General features: G+C 35.7%; 1 protein-coding gene across 1 annotated transcript in view; it reads right to left on the reverse strand.

Moving 5' to 3' along the window:
* ESR1 (estrogen receptor 1) overlaps positions 1 to 22005 on the reverse strand; it is a gene marked incomplete at its 3' end in the record, with an annotated part of 182101 nt that overhangs the window by 55371 nt on the left and 104725 nt on the right. Inside the window, exon 4 of the mRNA XM_080341081.1 lies at positions 10645 to 10761. Coding sequence (XP_080197207.1) covers positions 10645 to 10761 — 117 coding nt within the window. The remainder of the gene's footprint in view (positions 1 to 10644; positions 10762 to 22005) is intronic.

Consider the following 22005-nt stretch of genomic DNA (forward strand, 5'->3'; position numbering starts at 1 on the left):
AGCAAATAGAATAACATTTGCTTTACTTTGTGTGAACCATCAAATTATGTGATTTAGACTCAAAGATATATGTATCTCAAATTGTGTTCTACTTAACTATATTTCCTCTGAACTGCTTTATATAATATTATTCGATTTATTGTTAGAAATGTTGTAGGAATACTTGTTCAGTAAAGAATGCTTATTGTTTGCAATAAAGGGGAATAGATTTGATAAAATCCAATAAACTTTTCTTGGCACTAAGACTGAAAAACCCTGGTCATTTGATAAAACTGAAACAGCCAAGATATTTTTATGTCCTTCTTATTGCTCACTATTTGGGAAATCCTAAACACAACTATTGCTCTTTGTCTTGTTTGGAACACCCACCTGCTATCTGGAAAAATTATTGTACTATTTTCATTAACACAATTAAAAAAAAGAACTTTCATGTTCTCTTTCCCCTATATGCACAACATTTACACCGCTTGTTCAGACGAGGGGTGGGTATTAATAAAAAACCTGCATCTGCCTGTCGGTTTAAAGTCCATTCACCTGCAGCCTATTTATTAGCCCATCTCTACATGCTCCATTTCAGTTGTGCTGGAGTTCTGAACATCTTTCCAATAGCTGCAAGCAAAAGCTATAGTAATGTTATTTTCTACAAACAGTACTTTTCTTTAGCAGTTAAAACTCTCAGGTGAACCTTATACTGTTTACCTGCAAATGCAGAAGAAAATAAGAAAACAAACAAACAAACCCACATTCCCCAAAATTTTTGGAATTAAACCTACCCCAGAAATCTACAGAGGTCTAGTCCTTTGTGGTTTAGTATACAGACTTTCAGTGAATCATTTTTTTACTATCTGTTATCAGTGGTCATCCATCACTGGGAAGTCTCCAGGCACTTTACATGTGGAGCCCAGCCTCACAAACACAAATTCTTCTTTATCTGTCATCTCCTGGATCACCTCAGAAGAGGTGAGACATTAGCCCTGAGCAATGTCCACAACCAAAAACACTCTGGACATTCTTTAAGTTTCTGTTTCAAATGCATCTCTGGACTTCACATTGCAAATGATCTGCAAAATCGTTTACTAGTATTATGATATATGTATTTAACAGTGGCAAAAAAACCCAAAGTTTTGCAATTTTCTGGAGGGCAAAAGATACTAATAAGATTATACCATAAAGTGGTTCAATATAGGTCACACTGATAATTTATGTATTTTCTAACATTTGAGAATTTTACTTTGCTACTTTAATCAATCATGACTGAAATAGATTCTCCATCAATTTAATTGTAGCTGTCATTGTGTGACACACATATCACCTGACAACACTGTTCTAGTTTGGGAGAAGACATAACTATTTTATTTTATAGAAAAACATGCATAAGGAGAATTCAATTACACAGATTGTGAATTTAGGCAGGAGTAATATCTCTTGTCTTGTGATAAGTGATAAGGATGTTGCAGCTGTTGTATTCTTTGCTGAATATCCTATTCAGTAAAACTGGCGTTGTCCAGTGCTATTTGTGTTAAAAGAAACTTACAGCAACATGAAACTAAGATAATTCAAAATTACCGCCTGCTTTCAAGAAATCTAGAAGTTTGTTACCATTGTGTAGCCAGACCATAAAGATAAATTAACTTCTGAAGCAATTTCTTTTTTTAACTCTCTGTCAGGAAACATGCAAAATCACAGTGGTCTCTCCAAGCAAGGTACAGGAAGCACATGTTGCACAACCAGAAGTGGCAGCACACTTGACTTCAAAATTTAAGGTCCATACAGAGGGATAAGACAGTATTTTATCCTCAAAACTGCTATATAACCTCTATTGGAAACAGGAGGCTTTATTTCACATTTTATAAATGAAGCATTTTACCTGTTATTCAATATTCTTTCTGTGTGTGCAAGTAATATTTGGGAAAAGAAAAATGACTGGTGAGAGCTCTCACTCCACCTCAGGAGCTGATATCTGCAAGACCATGAAGGAGAAGAAGAAAACCTTTTCTTTGCTACTCTTCCTTATTTTAACACTCAGCTTTTAAGGAACTACTCTTCCACTTCTCCTTCCAGCCCTGGAAGGTAGGTCTGGATTACCTGGTACAGTGATCTGGTTTACCAGCTATCCTCCCAGTCTGGAGCAAACTGTGAACCTGAGACTCTTTGTCCACAGTTCTGCTCCTTGTCAGCAGACCTCAGATGACAAGAGACATTTGACGCTTCTATACACATGCACAGCCTTGCAGCATTAGCAGCCTATAATTTTGTCAGTTTGTCAAAGCAGTACTTCAAAAGTGCTTGGAAACACCTCCTCTGAAGAATTTTGTTACTCTTTAAGGTTGATCTACCTGATCAAAATTAAGTTGAGAATTGACAGAGAGAAGGAATATCTGGTGTTTGGTAAAACAAACCCTGCTTGAGAATAAAGACTAAACATATGTGGTAAGTAAAATAGATTATAAATAAGAAGATATATCCTTCAGAAAGCCAGGGAGTCTATAGTCCAGTTGATTACCAGAGTATTCAAGGAGCATGCAGAGAACAGGTCATGGCAGACAAGCCACATGAAGCCTTTACAGCAGTGCTCACAAAGGAGGAAACCAGACTTTTCTATGCCAGACACCCTCTCTTTGGCGGCAGTAGGAGAACCTTTCTGAAGTTGAAGTGGGAGTTGAAGGGGTTAGAAACCTAAAAGCCTCTCTCAAATGTCCTAATACAGGAAGGATTTACTAAACTGCTGAAGAAGAGCTCTGGGACTCACTCCAGACTCACTTTGGTACCATGCCTGCTGTTGGCAAAAGAGATTGCAGAAGGAAAACAGTGTGACAAGCCAACAGTTCCCTTATGGGCATCAACCTGAATGTCATCTAAGTACAACTGGCTTTAAAGTCTAAAAGGTAAATGCAAGCAAGGCAGCTGTCTCCTAATGACCTCTTACAGTAATTTTGCTTTGCAGATAGACCTCATTACGCACACCTCCCTGAAGTCAGTATTTTTTAATACTACATTGGAAATAAAATAAAATCCTTCAGCTTTCTCTAAAACATAAGGTCACTGTAGCTGCTGTGCATCAGTGGAGGTCAGAACACATTTTTGATAGACTTATAGCAGATGGAGATTGCTGAAGCTATGACTGCAATGTAGGTCCTAATATTGCAGTGTATCTTGGCACGAGGGTCTTTACAAGATGATTTTGAGAGCTTTGAGATTCTGGGAGCTTTTCTGCTTGGTTCTCTCCACATAAATACATTATTTGGTCACAGGAAAGTAACATCATTTTCCAAATTCAAATTTTATAAGCTTAATGAATTACTACTTTTGAATATGATTCAGACAATCAGCCTCTTTATATTATATCCATTTCTCTTTTAGAAAATCAAGCAGAAATGTAAATTGTGCTGAAAACCCAGGTGGGTTGACAATTACTTTAAATGAGAAACACTGTCTGAAATCTTCTAGAAAAATTAATCAGTATTTGAACAGGTCTGCCTCAACTGACAGTGTTTAATAGCCTGGTTTCTGACAAGGATATCTAGACACTCGGTACTATAAATAAACAACAAATTTCATTTTGGTCTGTGCACCTGGATGTTGCAATTCTTTTTACTACTGAGTGGTTGATGACCACTGTATGACCATTTATCTGTGTGGGTTTTTTTTCAAAAAAAATTTCTCATTCTTTTCCATATTGCAGCTTTTTTCTCCTCTATAATCAAGACTACTTTCTAGTAAAAGAGAGAGACAGGGATAGATAAGCTGCAGCAGGGGGATGCAGGGTTGAGCACTTGCATTCAGATATCATGGTTCAACTCCTGGCTCTGCCACTGGTTTTCTCAGTAAACAAGTCACGTTACTTATCACAGTGCCTCCATATTCCAAACAGCTACAATGCAGACCATAAAACTGGTCTTCTATGCAAAGTTTTTAAAGACCTAGTGAAAAAAACCCTGTTGACAAGCAGGCAAATGTAATTTGGGGTCTCTAATGACTATTCATAACTCACACTTTGAGAACCAATGATCTACTAATTACAGATGAAGGTGCAAGAGATGATTCACCCTAATCTGTATTTTGGCATTCAATCTTTGGCATTCATAGCACACATTTTAAAGAGTATCAGAGGACATGTAGAAGAAAAGCAAGAGAAATTCTATTAATCCATCATTCAACTGAATCCCTTTCAAGTGCTGACACTCCTGCACAAATCATACTAGGTTTTGGCTACAGTAAGTATGGCAACAGCCCCATTTCTAGGCAATATTTACAGTGAAGCCACAGACATTTCAGGGGTCATAATAAACTGTTTATAGGAACCATACATCATCATGATCTGGAAAAGACAAATAGTTCTAGGAGTAGGAGACCATTAGTATAATTCTCAAAGACAGCAAAAAATTGTAACTGCTACATTTTGGAAACTAGACAAATTAGTGTACTGAAGCTATTTGAACTGTAAATGCCTAACCAAGTGAAGAACCTGAAACTCCAGTACTTTAAGAATTTCTCAAGTTCAGCAGGGAGATCACACCAGCTCTTCTGACCTACACATGCTTGCCCAAGACCAGTGAATGCACAGTGATACCCTGAGGTACCTGTAGTATGAATCAGTGGCAGACAGGGTGGAGACACAGCAAGAATCCTAGACTTCATTTAAAATTAATCAGCAATTTAAATGGGGACTGTCTCATTGCTGTATCTATTCCCAAGAATTTCTAATCAAGAATGTAAAGGCCAAAACCAAATGTAAACAAATACACAGATGTAATTAGCTTTATCATCTCAAATAAATTCTCAAAAGTAAAAACAAACAAACAAACAAACAAACTCTACAGTATTATCACAGTATCACAGTATGTTTGGGATTGGAAGGGACCTCAAAAGATCATCTAGTCCAATCCCCCATATTTTTTATATTTTTTAATATAACTAGCTATAGCACATAAATAAGCATAAGACATCTTGTCCCATTTCCACCTGACTGTAAAAGGTCTTAGACAATCTTGTTTAAATTCAGTGTTGAATCTGCACTGAGCAGGTGATCCAACAAGAGTCTTTCTGGAGTTCCTTCTAGCACAGATCATTCTGTGAAGTAGAATAGGAAGAAAGAGTATTTTTTTGGCAGAATTGTTTACAACAATGGTCTCTCTTTCTTATTTTGGGGGCAGAAGAGCAGAATATTATATTTTATGACAATTCAATGGCAACAATCCACTTTGCACATGTAGAAAGGAGAAAAAGAAACATTTCACTAAAAAGTTTGACTTAAATTCCATCTTATTTTCCAGGAGGCTGTACTAAACTCACAAAAGTTTGCTTCAAATGCTGCTTGAGTACATGCTTTCAGCCCATAAATTACATCTTAAAAATGTACATTGCCTCATATATTTATCAAGCCCCACCTACACAGTTATTTGGCTGAGTACAGAACAGTATGTCTAATAAATATCATAAAGGTTGTCCTCAGAAAAACGAAAATAGCTTCACATTGTTAATCCATTTTCCTTCATTCACTAATTTCTATTTTTATATAATATTTCATTAAAAGATAATTACATGAAAAACTAGAAACTGTGGAGCCCTTCCAGTGGTTGCATCAGACATCAATTTACCTCTGCTTTTGAGAATGATTTTAATAACCCTCTAGCCTTTTAGCATGAACAAATAGAGCATTCAGCAGGGAAGCATAGCTCTCTCCATTTAAAGACAAAAAATCAGCAAGGTTCTTCTCTTAGAGGATGGCAAATTTGCCCAATGTTTTTTCTTTTCCCTGAAAAATTTTCTTAAACTTCAGTAACACTGTTACACTGGACCAGACTGAATTCCCATGTGGTTAACAGGTGAGTAACTACTTCAAGAGAATGTAAGAGAAAAACGGAAAGCCTCCAGTCTCTAGACTCCAATCTCTAGAAGTTAATGAACATTTCTATAAGCACCTGGCATGTGGTTATAGCAGACTGTTATGGAAAACACAGACTTCTATTCCCTGGGCCGTACCACAGTAATCTCTAAAGGGTTCCCAGATAAATTCTGAGGGCAACATTGAAGGATGTAGGTTTGAAATGCATTCTAATGTTGTAATTTCTTTACCACAAGAAACAACACTCAGGACCTTCTCTCTAGAACATGAAATTTCAGGCTGTTCAAAGACAGTAAATACATCTGGTTGTATACAAGATCACCATCTGGATCTAACACATGAACATTCAAATCCTTGATTGCCACATTTGATACGACTTGAAGTTGGGAAGTCATGAGCATTCAACAATTTACTGTATTATGTAGGTCTCAGGGTGACTGACATTGGGCTACCAGGCAAAAAAAAAAAAAGATTTTTCATTAAGGATCTAGCATTTAACATTATGGCAAATTTTTGCCATAGCCACTGACTCCACTAGCACTCTGTTGCTCTGATACCACGCAGTACTTGATCTTAAATCTGCCTTGTCACACATGAAAGGAGGGGATGAATGTATCATGCTAGTAACTAGAATTCCCCATTCATTTGCCACACTATAAAATAATTAATAAATAACAATAAAAATAAGGTGGTTGTGATTTAAGCAAATGAGGTCCTTTGGAGCCAAATTATCAGAAAGCCATTAAAATAAGGAAGGAACGGAAAACTAGATCTATATTAGAGCAGAGATCACCTGGGCTGTACATATGGTTGGAGCTTCACAATTATGATGGCTGTAAAAACTCCATTTGGAAGCTGGGACACACCACTGCATGATGGAGTAAGTTGGAATATACTTCTCCAAGCCAGAAGAGAAACAATCTTCAAGACATCATCAGTAGATTAAAAAAACCCACAACCAATCAAACAAACAAATAACAACAAAAAAATCCCCACACAAACAACAACAAAAAACACCCACACACAAAAACCCACCGAACAAACAAACAAAACAATGCCACTCTTTGCCTTCTCTGCTACCCAACCAGAAGAAAGAGAGGCATGATAAGAAGCTTATTCTATGTGACCGCTTTATCCTCACATACAAACAGGCATGCTCAGGCTAAATAATAACATATAATTTTAAGGTTTCTTTAGCTTATTCTAAAGACAGAATGAAGCATTTGGAGAAAATACAACAGCTATAAATTCTGCCTCAGATACTGACTACATCAGCAGAGACTCTGGCAGTCTTTGTCTCTCAAAGCAGCACAGTAACACACAGAAGTAAACACTTGCAAATGTAAGATGAGAGAAGAAAAAGAATTCTTCAGTACTGAAAGAAACTTTTAAAAGATGAAAGGACAGTGGGTTGGATAAAACTGATAAAATTTCCACAGAAACTCATAAATAAATGTTCCTACAGCATAGCTCAAGAGCCACTTGAAGCCTGCATTTTTTCTGAATGAAGACCCAAAAACATATTTCAGTTGTGTCCACTCTCTTAAAAATAATGTATATGAACTTTCTGCTGCATCAAGTGACTTTCTATGAGAAAACATCAGCAACCATAGCTTATAACCTATGTTTTAAATCACCCACAGACATTTAATCAAGATTTTATCTAGCTTTCCCCATATTTACTGAAACTCAATAATTAATATCAGCTATTGCTCAGAAGTTAAATGATAGATAAAAGTCACAAGTTAGCAGCTTTGACAATTCATGCAGAAACCTCAGCTGTTTCCCACTATTTCTAAAAGTATATCAACATAAGCAAGTCGCAGAGATATACAGGTGAGATGTGACACAACTGAATATTTTTCAAATGTATGATAGAGTTAATGTCTTTAAACAAGACAAATCCTTCAATATGAACAAAAGGAGGTTATTTAAAATAAAAGATTCAATCAAGAGAACTATGAATTATTAGAGAAAAACTGTGGAAATTGAGTTAACTGCAGCACTACGTGATTCAAGTACGTTGAAGAAAAGTGTTGTTGTGAGAGATGTATGGAAACAGAAAAGCTTAAGAGATTTCCTTAGTGAAAACAAACAACAACAACAGCAACAACAACAAAAAAACCACCACATTTAAAAGTTAACTCTTTAAAAGCCAACCAGATGGCACACTGAGAATATTCACTTAACCTTTATCTTCACCTGAGAAAAATATGACAATTGTCGAGTGCTACCTAAAGAAAATAATTTTTTTCTCCCACAGCTTTGTGGACAATACAGGACAAGTAATGATTCCAGCAGAATCTTGAATGCTTTACTTTATCCTACATTAACTTTACCTTTCTTGAATACTTCATGTGCAGGTGTGCCAGACTTATAAAATCCAACTGGGGCATCTCAAGAAATTCATCCCAGACTTCATAAAATAAATGTTCTTAAATTCCTGCCTATGAACCAGTGAAGGATTTCAGTACATCATAAAGGGTTCTATAGAAACAGGCAGAATTCATGCACCTGATCTCCTTGTTTGTGAATTGTGAGCTTTGTTTAAAACAAAACAAAATAACAACAACAAATCAAAACACAAAAGCAAGCAATAAAAACACAAACAAACCAACCACCAAAACACAACATTGACTATTTTTGAATTACTGGTTGCTGTAGTGATTGAGGAAATCTTACAGCATTGCAAAAGAAAAGGATGAAATCCACAGGACTTTACTCAAGTGAGGGCCACTGTATAAAATAAAAATTCCATAATATCTGTATTAGAAATAAAATTTGGACAAAATTGCAATCTTTGTTGGGACTTCTTTAATCTACAGAATGTCAGTTGAAAAGTCTGTGTGATTTTCATGTGATTAAAACAATTGTGTATGGAACAGCAGAAAAATCTATTACAACATGTATCTTGGAGAAGAGATATGAAAAGCATCAAACTGGTACAGCTGATCATTAATTAAATACATATGAGATTAAATGGATGAAAATGTGCCAAAAGAAAGATGTAATATCATCAACATAAAACATAATGATATATCTTAACTATGATCTGGCACATGTACAATGGTCAAAGCTAAAGCTGCATGGCAAATTTATGTATGGGATTTTCTGATCTTAGTTTGCCTTATCTGAAACTTGAATTTCTTTGGACCATAGCTGTGAGAGAGATATACATGTGTGTATATATATCTATATATTTATACAGATATCTCACAGCTATGGTATATGTGTATATATATATATATATGATATATTTATATAATTATATATATTTTACTTAAGAGAGTTCTAGCCATATACACCAAGATTTTAAGACAGAAACAAAACCATCCACATCCATAAACTAAATCTTATTAAAAAAATCAGCTACTGTCTTAAGCATTAGAAACAAAAGGATATTCGATACATTTCCCCTGTTTGCATCCCAAAACTGAGATGAACAAAATCCATTTCAGGTCTTGCCTAATCCTTGAGTTGAGAAAAATGCAGATTCAACCTCAAAGGGAAGCGACAACTGACTAGTTTTCCTTTACTCTTGCCCCTTTTGTCTTTTTCCCAAGATTCCCAGACTTGGCCTGCCTTGACCACACAGACTGGATTTACAAACAATCCTTTGTTGTGTGAAGGATAAACATGGTGAGCTACTCCTCTTTCTTGCCCCAAATTGTTTGTGCAATAAGTAAGCATTAGGTGTGCCAGAGAAAGGGGAAACCAATCTGTAATTTAACAAGTAGCTCCTTTCACAAAAATATGGGTTCTAGTCCTTTCTCTACCAAGAACTTCCTAGTTTGCTAAATTTCTCTACAGAAATAGGTTTCAATAATGTTAGTAATTACTCTTCCTTAATAAAAAGCAATCTGAAATTTTTAGTATGCTAAAACAAGGTTTTCTTCTGCTTTAGAGTGAACATGGAACTTTATGATTTCTTGTTCTTAAAATATTCTTAATTCTTACAAATTTTCTTTCTCAAAAGGATTCAAAATAGCTAATGTCTGTCTGCTTTTTACAAACATCAGGTACTGTAACACACTAGAGAAAGGCAGGTATCATGAGTGATCCAAAATTATGTTACAAACAAGTTCTTCCATCGAAGAATAGACCATAGCAATTGTTCGGTGTTGTCATATTTTTCTAATTTTACCTCCAAAATGTAAACACTGGGTGTATAATTAAAGTACTTTATTGGTATTCCAGTGGCACACAGTATCCAATTTTTCTTCTCTGACATCATCATTATGTAAGTATGTTTCAAGAAAAAAGTATTTATCTCATTTTTTTTAAAAGAATGAGCCTTTAATATTCTTGGGTTAAATTAATTCACATATAAAATATGTGTACAGTACTGGAACAGAGGAATTGACTTTCCAATCCAGAATTTACAGAACAAGTACTGCTTATTCAGAAGTTTATTTTAATTAATATGAACTGATCTGAGACAATCAGTGCTTTTCACACTGAACTGCAAACTGCTACAAAATCTTGGATTAAGTTTCATTCATCATAATCTGGAGCCTATCCGAAGAGATCAAAAAATAACGTATTAAAAATACTAACAGAAGAATCCTAACTCCATTGAAGTCAACATTCCTATTAATTCTGATGCAAATTTGGGCAAGAATAATATCACGGTATTTGGGAGCTTTTTATTTTTACTTAATTGCTCTTTGATTTTATACACTTCAGCTCATTAAATTTAGTTGCTTCTTCCTTTAGGAACCATATCAACTGTCCAATGAAGTTAAAAGGGAGGAAGGCAGACACCAGTGCTGAGGATTTCTTGATTGGTGTGTACATACCACCTTTCATCATTCCCACTTCATAGCATTTTCTTAGTCGGCAAGCCTGGCAACTCTTTCTTCTGTTCTTGTCGATGGTGCACTGGTTAGTAGCAGGACACATGTAGTCATTATGCCCTGTAAAACCAGAGGGAAAGACAGAGTCATACACAGACATAACAAAACTGCCTGTAATACTCTCTTATTTTTCACTGAGTGTTTAGTAGAGCATCTAACATTCTGGGAAGGAGGTAGTGTTACCATCATGATGTATCATAGAAGTATTAATACGAGTAGTGAAACTAACATCTATTCACAATATATTTATTCAAAGGTTCTTTAAAAGTACTATCAAAAACACAAATTAGAACTTCTGTAAAGTCATTAAAGTAACAAAAAATTAAAGCAGACAGAAAAGCAGATAGATTAATATGAACAAATCCTTTGACTTCCTTGCTCTTGGCCTGAGAAATACAATGCCACTTGGCCCATGTGCCTGTGTTGATGTTAAATCTCTAACTGTACGAAACAGTTAGAGGTTTATAGAATTAAAAAAGCTTATGCACAGAACATTTTTTGATTTCACAATCTAGGGCAGTTAAGAAAAAAACAACAACATAAAATAGAAGCAACAAACATTAATTGTGTCTCAGGGATCAGTAAGTATCTATTTCCACTTGCAAGTCTATTGATATATGCAAAAACCTTTTGTCATGGCAAATTATTAAATTATCATATGTATCATATGCTGCAACCAAGTTTGGTACTGGTACCTTTTCCTTCAGAGCTCCAGTTCCTCATTTTTTACCTCATGCATCTCAATTCTTGTTACAAACACTTTCAGCATAGCATAATTTGTTACTGCCAACAAACCTCTACTCCAATTTTCTCTTTAAAAATGTGTGCTTAAATCTGCCATAAAGTTATTTTCCAACCATAGACAAAGTTTTGCAAGGACAAAAAAAGACGATGCAAAATTATCTTATTGGTGCTCTGTATTAATCTAAACACAACTAAGGTACAGCACACAACGAAAAAAAATTTACTGCAGAACTGTTTGTTCTTTTGTTCAGGTCAAGGGATCAGCTTGAGGTAAAGTAAGGTGGAGGTTTTACAGAGGCCTTGGTCTCATCAAATCATCTATCCTTGACTAGAAATTAGAAAATAGAGTAAAAATTACTATCAGATTACACCAGGAACATCTGCTGTTTAATGCTACATAACTAGGATCCAATCAAAATAAGCAGCCAAACTGTAAACTTGTTAATATGGTGACAGCTGACTACACACTCTCTCAAATAGACAGAATTATTATTTTTTAGCTCTACGTGACAGAATGGTACGATACTGGAAAAATCTGAATCTTTAGATTTTGCTCCAGCTAAAGATGTAGAACAGAAACACTATCTCAACCTCAGCATGAAAGACCATTTTAATTTTCAGTTCCTCTGGTAGAATACATACTGTTCTGTATCTGATGCAAAACATTTCACATGTAAGGAAAAAAAATTAGTGAGAAAGAAAACAGCCTCAACCATACAAAAATGCAATATCTACAAGGAAAAGGAGCAAAAAAAAGAAAGCTATGTTTTTAAGAAAATGAACAAATATTAGGTCACACTGAACAGCAGCAAAAGACTGTATCACCTGAGTAGCACCTGACCTCAATCACCAACCTTGTTTTATACACCAAGCTCTGAAACAGTGCAAGAAAAAGATGGAAAACTTTAATTACTCTTTTTAGAAAGAAAGACTTTGACTGAGTATCTGATCTTCTTCCTAGTGAAGTTAAAAGGTAAATTCAAAAGCGGAATGAGCACCAGCCCTGAACTCAGCAAATAACTCATAATGCCATTTAGCTCTCTGAAAAATAAGCAGATAAATGTTCCCACTTAGTTCAAATCTGGACACGTACCTACCACCTTTGCTGGACTGACTGATTCTAATAAGGTTCTAATCTCAAAAAAAAAAAAAAAAAAAGGTGGCAATATGCAGAAATCAAAAATCAAGTCAAATCCATATCAGCAGGGCAGTAATCCTTTTTCATAGTACTTATCTGGGTGATAACCCTTTATTTTGCTCTGAACCTAGATTTCCATATGCAAACTCAAACTGCAAGCATTTGGGAATAGGCATCTGCTTTGTAGAATAGTACATAAATAATCCTGGTTTTGATAGAGCTACAGTCCTGACTGAAAATAACATGATTCATATTATCATATTTTTATATCAGAAAGTTTTATCTTAAATATACCCTTTAAAGGTTAACATAATTAGTCTCTTTCATGCACATGATCTGCACCTTAGACAATCCACTCTTCTTTCAAAGTGCTTGACAGACTTCACAGAATAAAACCTGTAAAACTGTGAATGTAAAAAAAGAAAGATCTGTGTGTGAGGGGCATACTTCTTCACATTATGAGTGCCATAGTAATGTCATTGCTTAGACTTCATATTTGCTGTAAATCTAGGAAGAAGATAACGCATTTAATATTTCTCATAATTTTTTGTTTCGTTTAACCAACATGTTTTCAGGGGACTGGAAAACACATAAGCAACCAGAAGAAAATATTTAATAATTACAGTATAGAAATTATTATCAAATTAATCAGGGAAGAAGAAAGAAACAAAGGGCAGAAGGAAGGCAGGAACCTTTCCTGCTTCTCTACAATACCATCTGATTTCAAATATTCATCCATGGGAAGTGAGAAGGAAGTTTCCTTTGAAAGGCACGAACACAGACTCAGGAAGTCTAGCTTGGGGTGGCATGGAATGGAAAAAGGTAGAAGAAAACAATTAAGGAATAGGTAACACACAAAGACAAACTCTATTCTGAAGTGAAATAGTATAACACAATAACTCTGCTCTAAAGTGATTTGTCTTTCACCTCTTCTACCCTTTATTTTATCCTTAAACCTAATCTCTTGGCAAAGCTGATACTTAACAATCTGACTTATAGAAGGGATTTCTCACCGGTGGGAATCATCAACATGAAAGTGGCACAGACCAACGGGTGCCCAGCTGCCCTGCCCTTTATTTTCATGGTATACAAAGAGTAATATATGCTAGAAGAGAGGCTAATTAGGCCATTTGGATAGTTGGTAACACATACCACATAGAATCTGTGGTCTTACTGGGTTTAAATAAATTATCCAGATAACCTGCACAAAATTAAAGACAGTGAGTTTAATAGAGTAGAGCCCCTAGTTTTAATCTCCGCCCATATCTATGACTTGCTATGTCATGAGCTACAAAGGAAGACTTTAAGGGAGCTATTGAAGGAGCTTGAGGAGGGGTGGCTTGTTTTTCTTACGATGTCTCATGTACATTTTAAAATAGTAAAAGAACAGAGTGCAAAGATCTGACTCTTTTCTCAAAGCACTAGTTTTAGATGTGACAACCTGCATGATAACAACCAACAATGGAGGCAGGGTAGATGGGGAGCAAAGGGTCAATAAGAAGACAATGGCTGAAATTAGTATGAGTTTGGTCTTATTCTAAACCAGCCTGTCATAATCAGAGATTTTTCTTACTACGCGTGCAGTCTTTCATCACCATGAGTCATGCAGCTAACATTTATGTTCAGAGAGACTCATCACTGTCCGTCAAAGAGTTCTCAAGATAGCTGTGGTATATGCCACAGCAGTGCATGCATGAATGGAAGTGGGTGGATGATTTATCTAGAAGGGCTTCAGTCAGCAAAACACTCCATGTTTCTTTAAAGTTAAGTGTTACTACATTCAGCAGAACATTTAAGTATCTGTGTACTTCTAGCAAGTAGTCCCAGCACAGTATATATGGTTAAAGTACATGCTTGAGTGTTTCCCTGAATTGCAGCTTTAGAGTTGAGTTCACTTTGTCCTTAACCAGCAAGGATGAAAATGGAGTCATATTAATATATCAATGACAATTAACATAACATAATTTTTTTTTTCTTAAATTGTAAACAGTTGCCATATTATATTCTAACAACCATCAAGATTAGCCTGAGAGAATGATTCATTTAAGCAGTACAAAAGTTGCACCAAAAAAATGAACTAAATAAGCCAACATGATGGCATGTCAACTTAAGAATGCTTGATGACAATTCTACAAAGCCAATAAAGGAACATTTTTGTCAGGTGAATTTTGTATTACACCCAAACTGATGTAATTGAATTGACTCATCATACATTTCAAACAATAAAAATTATTTTCCTTTTACCACTATGTGTTTTTCCTTTCATTGTTTTTTTTTTTTCAACCCTCTTGTCACACAAGTTTCTTAAACTATCCTTTATCTAGCTGTATAAGGCATCTGCCAGGCTAGCCACTACCTGTGGAAGCACCAGGTCCTTCTATGATCTTATTCTGACAGTAAAATTTGCAGAATTTCATACACATAGGTGAACAGAAGGCTAGAGCATAGAGCATAGACTTTATCCAAGCTAGTGACAAGTGGGAAGACTGCAGATGAAAAGGAAAACCTTGAAAAGATTAGCCTCAACAGCAAATGGAAAGTTTTCATAGACGGTAAAAAGAAACCAAACAAATAACAACAAAATTGCTTATGCTAACCCAGTATGAACAAATGTTGAATGTAAAATAAAAATACCAATTTTAAGTCAAAGTGCCCCAATAAAGCTGCACTGATTGATTTTTAAATCTCATTCTTTCCTAACAGGTTTCACAAAAGAACAGAAGGTTATGTCTAATTCCTTTGTAAGCACAGACACTCTAATTCACAGTTTAATTACCCTCAGACAAGGTCTTTGGATTTGGAACTTGGGTTCTCTTAGCAACTACACAGCACTGCTGAGAATATTAATCATTTTCTGGTTTGGAGCTAGCAAGACATTACTGCATATGACAGTAAGGAAAAGGGCCTAGAAGATTGTAAAACATACTTCCTTTGCATCCGGTGAGGAAGACATCCTTCTACACATACCTCAGAAAGAAAGACCACAAAGCCACTGAAGAATGAGAAGGGGAAAGGTTAAAATCTATATACTGTGTATTACGTCCTTCATCTGCATCATGTATCTCCCACACTAAGTGTTCACCTTCTAGTGGAATCTTCTTTCCTTCACGTATATATAGCACTATTCATACGAGCAGTGAATTCAAGCCAACTTATTATGACATGAACCATACTTTTCACCTTTCTGTATACTATTTCAGATAACAAGAAAAATGAGGAAAGAATGAGAATGGGCATTGCATGAGGATACCAAACCCACTGCCATCTCACCAGTTTAATAATGCATGAACATATACGTTCAGGAAGAGTGATGTATAAAAAGTAAAACACTACTTATATTTCTAGATACATAAATTAAAAAATATATTTTCTACTCCAGTAGATAATTTAATTTTTTTTATTATTTGCCTTCATCCTAAAATTTCAATTGGTGTTTCATCTATTATTTCAGGATTATGATACTATGTGAAAAGTCCACTTCTACCCCAATTCCATTCCTATCTTTTTTAATTTTAGACAAGGTAACAAAATAGGAAATATATTTTTTCCTCATGACAAATAAAAAAATATGGCAATCCAGATCCCAATCTCTACAAAAGTTGGCCAGGAGTTTGACATCTAGTTTCTGTTTCCCTATCTGATAAATCACAATTGTTTTAAATCTTTGGCACATGATTAAACCAACAGCTGTGTTAAAGGAAAAACTCCCACAATTTATTACTCACAACCATCCCAATATGATCCCTCCAGAGACAAAAAGTATTTCCAGAGAGAGTTGTAGGCAAGTCATGGCCATCTTATTCCCATAGACTTTAAATGAAGTCTTTTGTATTTTTAGATGCTCAGTTTATTTGAGCTAAAATAGGAAGGGGTGGAATTCTAGTACAGAAAACTCCCACAACTAACAAAAAGAGGCCAAAAAAGTTAAAAATATTGCAAATTCCTCTTGTGCACTTAAAATCCAATCAATTTTAAGCAACAAGAAAATAATATAACTTTTTATTCCAGATTTTGGGTCATGATGGGACCTATTGAATAAGCTTAGCTAGTCTTATTTTATATTTGGATCTTTGGCACCTGATTGGTTCCTGGTATCATGAAGTTTGCAAGGACCTATAACACATTTGTCCTCGCAGTGTCCCTCTAAGGGAAGTGCTGATATTTCTGTTTTACTAGGGGAGGGAGGGGGGTGTACGGGGTTCTCACTGCATAGAGCATGTCGTGGACATGGGCATTTCTAACCACAGTGAGGTCCTGCACTCACCTCTGTGAAACTGAAACTGTAGTGCACTCAACTCCTGGTTTGTTAAGTTATTCTACTAACCTTTTACATCATTATTTGACAAAAAGCCCCTTTTTTTTGTCTATGTACTGCTTTCTGATGCAATATAAAACCTAGTCATGCTCTTCTTTCATTTACTGATATATATCTGTGTTCCTTGGTTTGCTCACACCTTAACATCATCCATGCCCTACAGAAGATTCATCCCTTTTATAAACAGAAGGGTCAACAAAGATAACTTAGCCTGTTGTCTCACATATCTCTAGACACATTTTGGAGTGCAGAATAACAATGTTATTTATAACACAGGAAGTCCAACTATTTCAACAATTTGTAACTAAATTTAATCAAATCTTCGAGAGATATACACGATCTTACTAAAAGAATTCAGACAATGAGATATCTGCTACATCTGTTATTAAATTATACCAGCAGTCAATTGCCATGCTAGTTCTTTTACAGTAACTCTGAACTAGTACACATACTTCAATAAAGTTTGTTAACAGCGTCCTTTCGGAAATAAATTATGTCAAAGATTGCTCCATGCACTTCCAGTAAATTTATCATTTTAATCATCTTACACAGTCCTCTCTAGTTTGATTTCCACTTTTTCTAAAGTGACTGCAAAGGACAACTTAACCTACAGAAAGTCTGAAAGTTTGTGGGAGTGAAACTTATGGAGGTAGTTTAGAACAATAAGTATACCTGAGTTAAATGAGGTTACAAAAACATATTTCCCTTCACAGTCTCTAAACCCAAGTGGAACAGTTAAGCACTTTCCTGCTGGACTAACAAACCTGTTCTCTTGTACTTTGTAGATGTAAAGCTCTTTTTTTCTTTTTTTTTTTTTTTTCCTTCTGAATATTTTGAACTGCTGCCAGGCTCTGCCCTGAGCTAGTAATAATGAGAGTTTCCAAGTGAAATATTCATTAAATACTTGCAACATTAAATACTGTTTAAGTTTTTTAGTTGTTTGATATGGCACAACAATCATATTCCAGAGCAAGTTAAACACCATTAAAGCTAATAATACAGGACACATTAAGTACGGCTTCTAAAGGCTATGAATTTTGTCTAGGAGGTGGGAAAAGCTTTGGACCTGACAGAGGAAGAATCAGTGACCATTTATAAAATCTGATAACAGTGAATATTCCCTACTTTCTGGTAAAGTCTGTTACCCAACTTCAGAAAGCTTTCAGTGTTGTCTGGGGTGACATGTCATATGTCAGCTAGAAAAGTATAGTTTAGATGAATTCAGAAAACCAATCTCTGGGAAGAACTATCAGAGTTCACTATAGCAATGGAAGCTGATATTGAATGAGGCTCCATAGTGTCTGTCCTGGATCCAGTTCTATACAGTATTTTCCTCACTGATGGGTAATGGACTAGAGTATTCTTTTTATTAAATGTTATTCATTTGTAGATGACATATGTGCTAAAAGAACAGAGAAAAGACTAGACTACTCTGCTAGTCAGACAGAAATAAATCTGAAATAAATGGCAGAAGTCTACAGGATAAGAATTCTAAATGATCTTGGCGAACTGGAGTTAGCTCATGGGAAAAAAAAAAAAAAAGAGTGCACAAGCAAGGACCAGTACAAATCACTACATTAAAACAGGAATCATGAGATGCACAAAACAACATGGGAAATAAGTGGTTTCTTCTCTAGAAAGGTATGCTTGAGTTTATTGTACATCATATACTGATGGCGAGTGAACAGTGCTGTGTTTTTGTAAATAAGGCAAACATTGCAGTGTGACAGATGTAGACAAATACGACTGGCTCGGTTTGTAAGGTAACCTTATTGCTCTGTTCAGTACTCACAAAACATCTTACAGAAGGAAATCATGCTTCAAGAAAAAAAAAGGAAACAGGACAAAGTGGAGAATCTCCAAAGTAGAGTAACTAGAAGATTAGAAGTCTAGAAAACAAAACCTATGATAAAAGGATGAATAAACTGTGTTTCTTCAGGTTAGGTAAAACGGATTTATTTTTTTTTTTTAAGTGTGATAGCAATATTTCATGTTTTAAAGGCCGATGCAGAAGGAAAGAGAACAATTTGTTTTCTGTGGCATGATAGACAGGAAAAAAATTATGAGCTTAAACTGCAGGAAGAAAGATTCAAATTTCATAGTAGCCTTCAAAGATAAGGAGAATAAAACACTGGGTCAAGCTACAGGTTTTTAAGAAGCAATTAAATAAACATATGTGAGGAATAGGCAACAGTTGATCCTATCACAGGCCAGAAAGCTCGATGAGGGCTCAAGGTCCTGTGCAGCCCTATGATTTGTTTAGGTCATGCAAAACAAGGAAGTATCTTGGATGTGAACATCTTAAGACAGTGCTACATCCATGCTGAACACAGCACTTAAAATTCACATGAAAAGTAACACATTCAAAACTGCCTTTCTGGGAAAAAAAGTGGTATTGCCTCTTGCCTTTCAATAACACCCGAGTTTCTGAAACAATATCACCATCAATTAGACTACTGATATTCAAAAAAGTGTATTCGGGGACAACAATCAGAGCATGAGTTTAACTTAAAGCACTCTGGAGAAAAACTACTAAAACCACAAAAACAAATCAAAAGAAGTTTTAGAAGAACCTGGCTGATCACAAGCTTTTAGAGCAGCTCCAATGATGGCTAAATCCTGGTGGACTTCCCAAACACACATTTTCTAGCCTTTGAACTTCCAACAGTCACCTACCTCTCAAGCTGGAACTGTGTGTTTTCCATTCAGAGACTATATCTTGGCCTGCAGTCCCCTGATTATTTGCCATGATTATCTTTGCTAGTCTCACTTAGGTACATGTTTTGTAGTTTTGCTCTTTCTGCTGACAACTCATAAAATCAGTGTACAAGTAGACTGCAGTCTTCTTGGCTGCAGGATCTGTGCAGCATTTGCAGCTGTTATCAAAAAGATTACAAAAATACCATGAAAACAGAAGACAATAATGGAAAGTTAAAGGGAAGATCTCAGAAACTTGCTAAATTGACAATATTACAATTGCTACACTGCAGCATTACCTAAATGCTCACTTATTAGGCATGTTTTACCAGTGAAATTCTTTCTAGCTCAGAAGAAACTATGTATGTATTACCACCACTCCTAGCAGTAAAGTCTGAACTCTGTTTTCAAGAAATTACAGCTCTATCACTGTTAAGTGAAAACAATTGATAACACTCAACATCTACTGCCAAAACCCTCCTGCTTGATGGTCAGAAGGCATAATGGTTAAATAAAATCCATTTTCAAGCTACACAGTTAAAACACTTCCCAACTTCAAGAATTCCTGCACTTCAGAGACCACTGTATCTCTGTGATCAAGACATTAATGGCAGGTCTCTGGAATCCCTCAGCACACCTCTTCATTCAGATGCCAACCTGTTCTTGATGGGCTGGTACTGCCTTGCATCATGTAGTAATTCTTAACTGAATATTTGTGAAATATCCCAGATTTTTGTCTCAGTATGCAGTTGTGAGAAAAACAACTGTGAGTTGTCTGAAAAACATCAGAAGGGCACATGAAGGAGGCAGGGAAACAGAGCTGGGGATTTCTAACACCTCAGTAATTCTGACGTCAAGATACTCTTTAGTGCAAGAAGTTACTCCAACTTTGTTCTGAATCCCTTGTGCTCCCACTGAGGGTTCTCAACCCCACATCTGTAGGGATTTGTTGGATGCCTGTCAGAGATGGTAGGAGTCCTGTACCCTTTGGTGTCTCTCCAAAAAAAAAAAAAAAAAGATAATTAGAAGGATGGGGAAAGAATGTGAGATTCACAAGGGGATTTGCAATTTATAAATGGCATTTGTGAGGCTGATGTTGAAATACTTCATCCAGTTCTCATATTCAAATTTTAAAGAGGCTATTATGGGTGTGGGGGATCAGAAAAGGTGTAAAGACAAAGGACTCAGAAGTTTGAAAGATATACAGAGGGAGACTGAAACACTTTAGTTCACTTAAGATATCAAGGTGATTTCATTGTAACAACTTCAGTTATGAAAACTTCCCATAGGGCCGAGATACTAGATACTAGGTCTGGTTCATGGATGTGATACGAAAGCCAACGTAATTCAAATTAAAAAGGCAATATTTTAGCAGATGGAAGGACAAACCATTAGAATAAGCAATCTCTGTAAGAAAGCTCTTGAGCCCACAGATCAAGGCTGGGCATTTTCTAAAATATTTACCTCCATTAAGTTACTGGTCTTTGTACATGCATAGTATATAAAGTTTATATTGAGAGAAGACCCGAACTAATGGTCTAATGGCCCTTCTTGGTCTTAAAATCCATAAATATTTTAGTAGAGAAGTACAGTGTGCTGTGATGTGACTGCTTGTTATGCTTCTGGATTCAACTCAGTTGACCAAGTATGCTCCTGAAGGCTGCATATGCTGGTCAAAGAATAAAGCACTCTTCCATCACCAAGCAACACAGTGTTCTTGGTGTCATATGATTTTTCTCTCCCATGAAACATTTTACACTAATATATGTCTGCACAGAGTTTTCTCAAAACAAGGTCCTGAATCACTTTTGGGATATAAACTAACAAAATGGACTGAAACAAGCAGTTTCAGGAGGCAGTTGAGATTGTCCACCAACCATCTGTTTTTAAAAAAAACCTGAGTAGTCTTCCATATTGAGAGACAATTACTATAATAACTCAGATTGCCTTTTAAGCTTTAACTGTTTGAGAGCAAACAAAAACAATTTAGCCTTTAAAATTCACAAAATATTTCCAGAACCATTCTAACCCCTTTGAATAAACATGAAACTATTAATCTCCACCTCAGGTAAGGTCCAGTACAGATGTGAGTTTTCACAAAATTTTAAGTATATACTTAAGCTAGTAAGTATAGAAACCTCAGGTATCACTGAGGGGAACAAATGCACAGCCATGGAAATGGATTACCCCATACAACTTGTTCATTGCTCATGTCTGTACTCACTTTTTCCTGTGTATCTATTAAGAACTATATAGAAGGTTTGACTACAGTGTATTAAGAACATTAGACTTCACTATAGCAATTCTCCTATGAAATCTCTGATAAGAAGCATAAAAATGACCAGGCATCCCTGTATCTACGTATGTGTTGAGAAATACAAGACAGCAAAGCACAGAAGTAGCATGGTTA

Source organism: Nesoenas mayeri (genome assembly GCF_963082525.1).
Source record: "Nesoenas mayeri genome assembly, chromosome: 3".
Classification (NCBI taxonomy): domain Eukaryota; kingdom Metazoa; phylum Chordata; class Aves; order Columbiformes; family Columbidae; genus Nesoenas; species Nesoenas mayeri.